This window comes from Helobdella robusta (assembly GCF_000326865.2).
Source record: "Helobdella robusta unplaced genomic scaffold HELROscaffold_10, whole genome shotgun sequence".
Classification (NCBI taxonomy): Eukaryota; Metazoa; Annelida; class Clitellata; order Rhynchobdellida; family Glossiphoniidae; genus Helobdella; species Helobdella robusta.
In genome coordinates, this window is record NW_008703571.1 from 92,257 (window position 1) to 103,193 (window position 10,937).

Sequence of the window (10,937 nt, forward strand, 5' to 3'; positions counted from 1 at the left end):
TTCACTCTTTTATTCTTTTACTTGTCGGTTTGTTCATTCATTCATTCATTCATTCATTCAATCATTCATTCATTCATTCATTCATTCATTCATTCATTCATTCATTTTTAAAACCAGCTTATTCAACAAACCGTTTTTCATGGCAAAGTTTTTGCCCTGTCTGTTGAAGCCAAGATTTGTAAGTTTGCTGTTGGCTGTGATGATTATTTATTCATTCATTCATTCATTTATCATTCATTCATTCATTCATTCATTCATTCATTCATTCATTCATTCACTCATTCATTCAAGTTGCCTAATGTACCAGACACAAGAATGAAACTAATAACTGCATTACACAAGTCTGTTATTGTTATTATTATTATTATTATCGTTGTTGTTGTTTTATTATTATTGTTTTTTTTAATTTATTATTATTTTTATTATTCAAGATCTGGCAAGCTGCCCGGGCAGATGTTTGAGGAGTATGAAAGCCAGTGTAAGATGATGACACAGCAGCTGATTGAAGGTATGTTGTTTGCTTGATTGATTGATTGATTGATTGATTGATTCATTCATTCATTCATTCATTTATTCATCCATTCATTCATCCATTCATTCCTCCATTCATTCCTCCATTCATTCATCCATTCATTCATCCATTCATTCATTCATTCACTCATTCACTCACTCGTTGAACACATTTACAGCAGTCATGGATGTAGATGATGATGACGAGGAGATGACGTCATTGCAACTGCCTCTCCAAGAACAACTACAGAGATCTTTGAACATTCTTCATGACTGCATCACCAAGCATAACGGATTCGGTGCCTACAATTTTATCCTCATATCTTGTTAATTATATCACTTCAATACGTTATCTAGTTAAAATATAATTTCATTTATTATTCCATGTATTTTTTAATTCTTTGTTAGTTAATTCTCAAAGGTAGCAAGAAGAGAAGCGCACACATTGCTCACTTTGCTTTTGAACCAGGTCACTGCATCAGCAGGACCAGCCGCCTTAGTCCTTACACCATCACTTCGTCTATATATTATGTTTTTTTTTATTTTATGTGGTGCCACGTTGTAAAACTATCAATAGTTATTATCATTATTAATTATTACATCGAATTTTTAATTATAATTTAATTTATGTTAATTTAAAAAGTTGCGTGATAATGAAACTTACTTTTTATATATTTCGTGACGTAGGTCTTTTGAAACATTTAAATTTGTTATCTGAAAAGTTGGACGCCGTTGAATTTAAAATCTCTAAACCCCTATCATCATCATCCGGCGATAATGCTGTCGCAAATAAAAATGATGGTGGCAGCGATAGTAGAGTAAGTACGAAACATGATGAGGATGGAATTAGTAAAGAATGGCATGCTATGCTTCAGGTATCAAATTTCTCACTGTTTTGTTTTTTATTCAGTTTATTCTGGGTTGAATTAATTGTATTTGTGTAAAAAGACAAAAAAATCAATTAATTAACTAGCTAATTCACATTTAATAATCTTTAATTGTTAGACGATTATATGAAAAAAATGCACGACTTATTTTCTGGCTTAACTCATCAACTTTCTGCTCTATTTTATTGATCCGTCTTTTTAATTCCTCTTTGAAGTCTCTTATTTTGACCAATATTTCTGTTGCTTGTAGATCGAGTTTTTTATTCATATCTTCGGCCTGTTGGTCGAAGAGTTTTTAATTCAATTCGGCAGATATTTCGATTGCTGATGGATTCGGTAATTGAAACTTCTTAGGATCGTCACCTTCGTTCACCAGAGCGTTCCTTAGTCTTTTTGTCCTTTTGCGTCAAAGTTTCATTATCACAATTTCTTTTTTAAATTAGTTATTTCAAGTTTTTTAGTGCCGGCGTTCTTCATTGCAGAAAGTTTTAATCCGTAAAAAAATCCGCTTCTGGCACCAATGTTGTAACTTCAAAGATCCCACTTCTGCACTTCTGGCACCAATTTTGTAACTTCAAAGATCCCACTTCTGTACTTCTGGCACCAATGTTGTAACTTCCACGATTGTCAAGTTGGTCGATATCTTCAGTAGGTTCAAGGTTTCTGGTAGATAAACACAACTGCTTCAAACCGAGACTTGTCTAAAAGTTTATTTGAATGCCAGCAGTAATAGAGACACCGAATCATTCACTAATCACAGAAATACACTCGATCGCCAATAATTCACAGCCCAATCCCATAATCTAACAACTCTAACCTACATTCCTTAGGTAACTTTAGTCCGGTAGTAAAAAATCATGGAATGTGTGGCAAAAATAATAATTCTACAACACAATTGTAAAATAATTATTTTCGCCGGATACAAAAATACACTTATTCAGGCTAGCCAATCCCTCTTGGAATTCGTTCTGAAGACGGCGAACTCTATAGCAAATAATAAAATAAATATCGATAGTGAAATTCCCGCACCAACTACTACATCAACAACTATGACATCAACAACTATGACATCAACAACTATGACATCAACAACTATGACATCAACAACTATGACATCAACAACTATGACATCAACAACTATGACATCAACAACTATGACATCAACAACTATGACATCAACAACACCAGAAACATCAACAAAGGAATGGTTCGACCAACTCATATCCATGTTATCATCGAACCATCACAAATTCTTCAAAACATTCCATCAAATTTTTATCCAATTCCTCACCAAAGACATATCAACATTATCACCATGCCACTTCTCTGGACTGGCTCTCATCACAGATCACGTCGTGCAGAGCATTGCAAAACTTGAAAACGAAAAAACATCTAACAGGTTATACGAACTATATCTTGAAACTTCTGGAAAAATTATCAATCAACTCAGTCCTAAGTCAAATCAGGATCTTCAGTTCATGTTAGACTACCTACTCGAGTATATCGACTTCGTGCGAGGGAAGTATCTTAATGTTTCTATCATCGATGATATCCATTGTATCAAATCTAAAATTGCGGTAGGTACTAATGACAATTTTGGGATAATTCCGAAAAAATTTCTTCAAGTTATTTGCTTTTCGGCAACGAGAATCTACCCTGAGATCAGATTACAGATGTGTGCGTCTTCAAATTCCGCTAACGTAAAGGAATCATTTAACATCGGCAGAAGCAATCATAACACAGGAGATATAGAAAACGTTTGTGTGGATAATGATAATTATGAACTTGTCAGACTAACTCGAGTTCAAAATTTATTTCAAAAAAATTTATTACTATCGAATAAAGAAAGCATTTTAACTTTTAAAAACTGGATGGAAATGGAGCTTTTTCTAACAGAAAATGACGATAAAGCCATGTCAAACTTGATCAATTATTACGAATTTATTATCAGCTCTGGGAAATTCCCAACTGGTTTTTTCGGTGATGGATCAGTTGATGGTGGTGGTGTGGTTGCAAGAGACTACCACGAACGATACTGCATGGAGATTGTGGAAGTACTGTTGGAGTATGATGAGAGGAAGACGGTGGATGGTTGTGCCAACTGTGAGTGCTCTGGTTTGGCTTCTCCGTCTAAAGTCAACTGCTTCATACAACTTGTACAGGTGCGTTTTATTCTTTTTGTTGTATTTTATTAATTTATATTTACATGATAACCTTCTACGTTTAACACAATTGCTGCATGTTGTTGTAGCTTGCACGATCATCAGGTTATTTCGATCTTTCGTAGGCTCACTGATTTCTGATAGATAAACGCAAATGCTTTGAAAAAAGACTTGTTTAAATGTTTATTTGAATGCCAGCAGTAATAGAAACAGCGAATCATTCACTAATCCCAAAAATGCGCTCAATGTCGCACAATCGCCTCACAGTGCAACTCCATAATCCAACAGCTCCAACCTCACTACTACTTTCCACAATTTTACAATTCTACAGAGATATCTGATTAGAACATAAAACTATAAAACCAAAACAAAGACAATAAATCGGAGTTAATTGTTGGCTCAAATGTTCAAAACAGCACTTCGACTATTGCAGCGGTTATAACACATTCATTATTTTACAGAGACTTACGACTAAAATTTCGACCTCACCTCGAGACATGGAACCCTGGTTGTGGACAGTCATCAACAAACACTTGAAATCAACTGAAATAAAGACCACTCCAAACTTCATTTCTGACACAGAAACCGGTAAGTCGGTCGATAACATAAATGAATGTCGGTTCGTATCGGATCACTACGCGATCAGGAGAATAATGGACCTAATGACGTCACTTCCTCCATCTCTGTTGTTTTGTAACGCTTGCGTGGTGACCGCTACTGCGTTTTCTGATTTTGTTGTCTTTAGGTGGGGTCTGAAGCGCTTGGTGAAGTTCATCAACTCAAAATTACTCAACTTAATCGAGTCAAAATACTTTTTAGAATTAAATTTTATAATTCACGTTATCGATGCATTCAACAACTGTTTGCCTGTCACACGTGCCGAGTTTTTATTTGAATTCTTAAAATCTTCTCCGTTATTTCTTCTATCACTCTTCCGCGTATGGGATTCTATTAGATTTATATTAAAAAGCCAATCATTTGATTGCTCTAAAGTTACTAAAGTTCTTTTAGAAAATTTCAGCGATTTGATTCTCAACGCAAAAAGAAAGTATTCCACAGATGTTTGTTCAGTTTCAGCCGCAGCTTGCGAATATTTAAAAATCGTCAACACCGTTTCAACTACCACAAATGAAGAAGACCTAGCTACCATCTCAACATTATCTGTGTGTTTGGAATTTGTTAAAATATTTAAATCCACGTTCTCAGATAAGCCTTACAACAGTGATGCAGTTTTAAATAAGCTGGAAAAAAATCCGGAATTAATCATGCTAACTCAAAATAGTTTCAAAAGTGAAGTTTTCAAGCGCATTATACAACTAATAATTCCATCTCGATTCGTCGAACTTTGGCCGTGTTTGGTTACTTCATTCTATATCAAACTCATGAGCCAGAGAAATTTTAGTGAACTGCTCGCGACGGAAAAATTTCTCAATTCTTACCTCAAAAGTTTTATAGATTATAACAGCATATACGAGTTATCAACCATCGATTTGCCATTCCTCTACGTCAAACCTTTCGTTGATGTTTTCAGGTGTTTTGATGCTACAAAAAGTTTGCTAGAATCGCTACCCAAAAAAAGTTTGGAAAAAATTGATAAAATCATTTACGGCGCGCTCAGTGTTGTTCTAAGGATGTTAATTTCTGAGAGAATTCGTTCTTCGACGTAATGTAATACTTACTTTCGTATTTATTTACCAACATTTTGTAAGTTTAAAAATCAAAATTTTATTTAAGTTTTGGTTAAAAAATAACTCAATTACTTTTTGGCAATGTTTGGTTGGAGATCATTTTTGTTATTGAACCGTAATTTTATGGCTTTGAAAAAAGTTTATAATATTTGGTCATCATATTATATATAGGTTAATTGACTCTAGAAAACTTTTGTACACTATGATCAATTTAAATTATATAAAATTTGATAGTGTCGGTAAGATGTTTAAATATTGAAGTTCCTAATTTGTTCAGGTTTCGTTAATTTGTGTTTAAGATCTCGAGAAGTATTTTTATCAATAGTTAAAATGTTTATTCGTTTTCATTGTTCGATAATAACACAATAACACACAAGTTGATTGATCACATTTTTTTATTTTATATGAATACACAAACAAAACGTTTAAACTCAAATATAAAATATATAATATATATAAATAAATTAAATAAATAAGTAAATAATATATATAATATAATAATATATATAAGTCAATTATAAAATGTATATACGTTCTTATTCTTTATACCACGTTAATTTTTTTAAAAGTTGCTTTCGTCGGGGTTTTATATTTTTGTACGTAAAATATTGAAGGATGTGCAACTACTCTTTTCATCGGGTTCATATTCGTCACCGCTTGAGTCAGAGAGATAGCTCTCTATTGTTAAGTCTTCGTCATGAATACATAACCGCTTTCCTTCCCTTCCTCCGTTATATTCATTAGACGGCATACACGATAAAATTTGGTAACGTATCTCAATTTGCTAGAAAACTGACTTGCAGCTTTTCCAGTTTTGTTTTGTTATACTTCAATCAGTTTAAATCGTAAAAAATTTGGTAGTAATAGTAAAGTTATTAAAATATTATAGTTTTATAGTTTCTAAATTTTAGCGGCTTCATTAATTTGAATGAATGTATTTTTAAGTTGAAATGTTTATTCGATTTTGTTGTTCGATCGTTGGTTATACTGTATTTATTTTGTGTATATAATATTTTATATCTTTGTTTTTTTTTAACTTTTTGTGATATGTTCGAGTAAAAAAAATATAATTAATTAACTTTTGTGTTATGAACAGTATAAAATAAATACTGTATAACCAACGATCGAACAACTAACTCGAATAAACATTTTAACTTTTAAAAATATTTTCTGAGATTTTTCATACAAATTAATTAAACCCGATCAAATTAGAGACTTTAATGTTTAAAAACTTACTTGCACTTTTCAATTTCATTGAATTTAAATTAATTGTAGTTGAACTTATAAAAATTATAACAAATTAAGAATATAGGTATCGCATTTAAAAGAAATTAGTTTACAATGTTTTTTCTATACATTTTTGAAAGGTAGTAAAAAAATTTTCATGATTAGTTGATGATTTTAGTAACTTACCATCTAATTGATTAATGTAATTAATAAAAGATTAAATTAATTAATTACTTGATTCAATAATTACAATGAATAAATTTAGAAAGTGTCACGTTTCAAAATTGACACCAGTCAATCTGCCGATCAAACACTAACAACTTATCAAATCATCCAGCTTGACACTAAATCCGAAATAAAGTGTCAATGGAAATACACTTTATACACCAACTAAACAAATGATAGTGAATACTTCGAAATGTTCTTTGACGTCTCTAATATTATTAACTTTGAAACAAAGTGATGCCTGTGTTGTAAAATAAATTTACAAGCGAAGGAAGAAACTAGCTAATAAACTTTGGAAGGGTATATAAGTAAGGGTTCTACGTGTACATTCATTTTATGAATAGTCGTCGCTTACTAACTTGAAAACAAAATTTAATTGTAAGTTTCAACACTTTCAATTAGTGATGTCTTCCAGTTCGAGATATGAACATGGGCATAACAAAAGTCACAAGAGGACTCATGGCGATAGTAAAATTAAAGGAGAAAGATTATCACCAGAAGATTCTTCACCGCCACGCGAGAAAAGAATTAAAAAAGAATCAAAAAATTTTACCCAACCATCGGGGAAAAAAGATAAACAAGAAAACTCGACCAAAAATAGCAAGGTCGAGTCAAAACCACCAGAAAAACCGAACTTTGAGACATCAGGAAAGTTAACAGAAAACACAAACACATTCAGAGGAGTAATCATCAAATACAACGAGCCCCCAGAGGCACGAAGACCAAAAAAAAGATGGCGTTTTTACCCATTCAAAGGCAATGAGGCACTCCCCTTAATGCACCTACACAGGCAATCTGCGTACCTATTAGGCAGAGACAGACTGGTAGCAGACATACCCGTGGACCACCCAAGCTGTTCAAAACAACACGCAGTTTTGCAATACAAACTACAACCATACGTAAAACCTGATGGTTCAAAAAGCTCTCGAGTCAAACCTTACATAATCGATCTTGGATCTGCTAATGGAACTTATGTTAACAGTGCCCGTATAGAAGCCAGGAGATACGTGGAATTGTTTGAGAAGGATGTCCTGAAATTTGGATTCAGTACAAGGGATTATGTATTGCTGAGTGAGAATGCAGACACGTCAGTTCTGGATGCCGAAGACGATGGCGTTTGTGATGGTGAGGCTGGAGATGACGAAGATGAGGATAATTGATCAATTTCACCCTCAGATGGCAGGATGTCGAAAAAAGAAAAAAGAGGAACAAAATGACTAATCATGAAAATATAAGTGTTAGAGTGCTTATGCCGTTTCTTTGCTCTGAATTATCCGTTTTCTTTTTTACTATCTTTTAAAGATGTATAGTAAAAACATTGTAAACTTATTTCTTTTAAATGCGATCCCTATAATCTTAGTTTTTTTATAATTTTTATATGTTTAACTACAATTAATTTAATTTCAATAAAATTCGATAGTGCTAGTAAGTTTTTAAACATTAAAGTCACTAATTTGATCGGGTTTAATTAAAAGTTCCAGAAAATATTTTCATAAAGTTAAAATGTTTATTCGAGTTAGTTGTCCGACCGAATTTATTTTAGACAGTTCATAAGACGAAAATTGTTTAATTACATTTTTTCTTTTACTCGAAAATTACGAAACGCATGCATGGATTTGATAGCATGATTGGAATGGATGGCTTGGTTGGAGTTAATGAAATTTTTTTAAGCCATGGCATGAATCTCAAATTTGCATTTGAATCTCACAGCTTACTTGCAGCTTCTTCAATTTTACCGCCTGTCTTCAATACATTTTTCCATTTTCCTTTCCTTCAATAACTCCGAGTTCCATTTTATTTCTTCTATCTCCTGTAGATGTTTCAAAACTTCATCTTTACTGCTACAATTAGATTCGATAGCACGCTTGGAATAAATGGATGAAATTTTCACCATTGCTGCCATGCAATGGATTGTTATAGTTTTTATAAGTTTTACTAAAATTAAATTAAATTTGATTGTGTTAGTAAGTGTTTTAATACTAAAGTTCGAGTTTCAATAATTTGCATTAAAAATCTCAGAAAATATTTTTAACAAGTTTATTCGATTTAGTTGTTGGAGCGTTTTAGGCAGATCACATTAATTACATTTTTTATTTTACACAAATATCACAAAACGTTAAAAAAAGTTAAATATAAAATGTAAAATCACCAAATAGAAGTTAAAATGTTTATTCGATTTAGTCGTTCAATCGGGTATTTCTTTTAGGTTCACAATAGTTCATAACGCAAAAGTTGATCACTTTTTTCATTTTACACGAACATATCTCAAAAAGTTAAAAAATATATAAAATGTAAAATCACCAAATATATACAACACATAAAAATACGATTTTAATTTTTTTTGTTTCGGTCGATGAGGAGTCTTCGTTTGTTTTTTTAGAATCTGGTATCGTTTTAGCATTAAACGTTGGTGCCTAAAATGTTGAAAGATGTGGAGCAACTCTTTTCTTCTTTTCATTCGGCTCATCTTCATCACTGCTGGAGTCAGAGAGATAACTCGCTATTGGGTAGTCATCATCACAAATACTTGGCCGCTTTCGTTTTGTTCCTCTTTTCTCTTTGATAAAAGAGAAAAGAGGAACTCTTTGTCCTCAATTTCGTATGAGTTAGTTGAATTATTTAATTTAAAATTCATTTTCCTACTGCCTCTTTTTTTATTGTTTGGTCTACTTTGACGGGCTAGCCACTCTGAAACGGTTTGCCTGTTAAGATAGGTTAGCATGCTTGGATTCGAACACGGCTTAGATACGTTAGCACACACACCACACACACACACATACATACACACATACATACACACATACAGAAATGCTTCAGGTATTAAAAATACTATCTAATTTGTTTAAGGATGTGTATACTTTGCTTAGATAGTAAAATTTATTTTCTCTTTTCATTATTCTCAAAGGTGTAAATGAAAATAGTTTTTTTATAATCTGTTCCTATAATCATGAAAAAAATGTTTAAATAAAACAAGTTATAATGTATACTCCGAAATCAAACAAAAAATAAACATCTTAGATACACGCATACAAACGCATGTAAACATACGCTTATATACCTAAAAATAAAATACATAAAAATATGCAATATAAACACCAACACGTAAGCACACGGGTCTTGTACACACGCAAAAGTATACAAACATCACCATCCAGAAATACACACATGTACATACAAATCAATATACACATAAACACGCGTCTTTTATTATAAATACGCACATTCATACAACATTAATACAAAAATTTGGTGGCGTAGATGTACAGGTAAGCGTGGTTTCGCCAACATGCTTCATCTTGTTATCATATCATCGTCGTCGTCATCATAGTCGTCATCTTCATCATCATCGTCATTATCATCGTTGAATATCATTTTAACTGCCTATATTGTTGCAAACGTCATCATTCCTACACTTTCTTATCATCTTAAACACTTTCATTGCATTACGTAATATATTATTGGATATAAATTTATTAGTTTTATTATTATAGATAATTTATGTATACATATAGTGCACTTCAATAACATTCAAAGGCGCTTAAATCAACTAATCGGATATACATAAAATCAGTAATATCTTCATTGCTTTAAATAACATGATACTGTATATCTGATACATTTAATAATGATGATCGCATTGATTGCATTATAAAATTAATTAGTGTGGAGACAGTAACGTGTAGAAGAAAGTAAACGTAGATATACACATACATAAAACAAACACACACACACACAAACAAAAACACATAGAGACACACACGCATAGCAAACACACATACAGACACGCACACACACATAACAAACAGACGTACAGACACACACACACACTTTCCATATTGGATATATTTACATTCTATGAATTAATAATGTGAATCAATAGATACACACACCCACACATACACACACACGCACACACACAAACATTTATATATGTATATATAATAGTGAAAAAATATCTATAAAGTATATATATATAAGCTATGGTATGATAGCTTATATATATATAAGCTATCTCTTTCTTAATGTGCTTAAAAACTAATTAATTTTTTAAAATTAATCAATTATTCGGTTAATTAATTGGTTGATTAGTTTATTTATTTAGTCATTCGTTTGTTTAAAATGTTGTTAAAACAAAGAGAGAAATCGAATTTTATATAAAAATTTCTATTAGGTATAAATAAAATTGTGCAAATATGAATGAATGAATGTGTTAATTATTCAAACAATTAATTAATTAG

The 10,937-nt window shown here is 31.8% G+C and overlaps 1 protein-coding gene across 1 annotated transcript; it reads left to right on the forward strand.

Annotated features, from left to right (window-relative positions):
- Positions 1 to 7,322: 7,322 nt before the first annotated feature.
- HELRODRAFT_150697 (hypothetical protein) lies at positions 7,323 to 7,811 on the forward strand (the record flags this gene model as incomplete). Its single annotated transcript, XM_009011722.1, has 1 exon — positions 7,323 to 7,811. A coding segment is annotated over one exon (489 nt), but the record flags the coding sequence as incomplete, so codon positions are not given.
- Between the last annotated feature and the right edge of the window lie 3,126 nt (positions 7,812 to 10,937).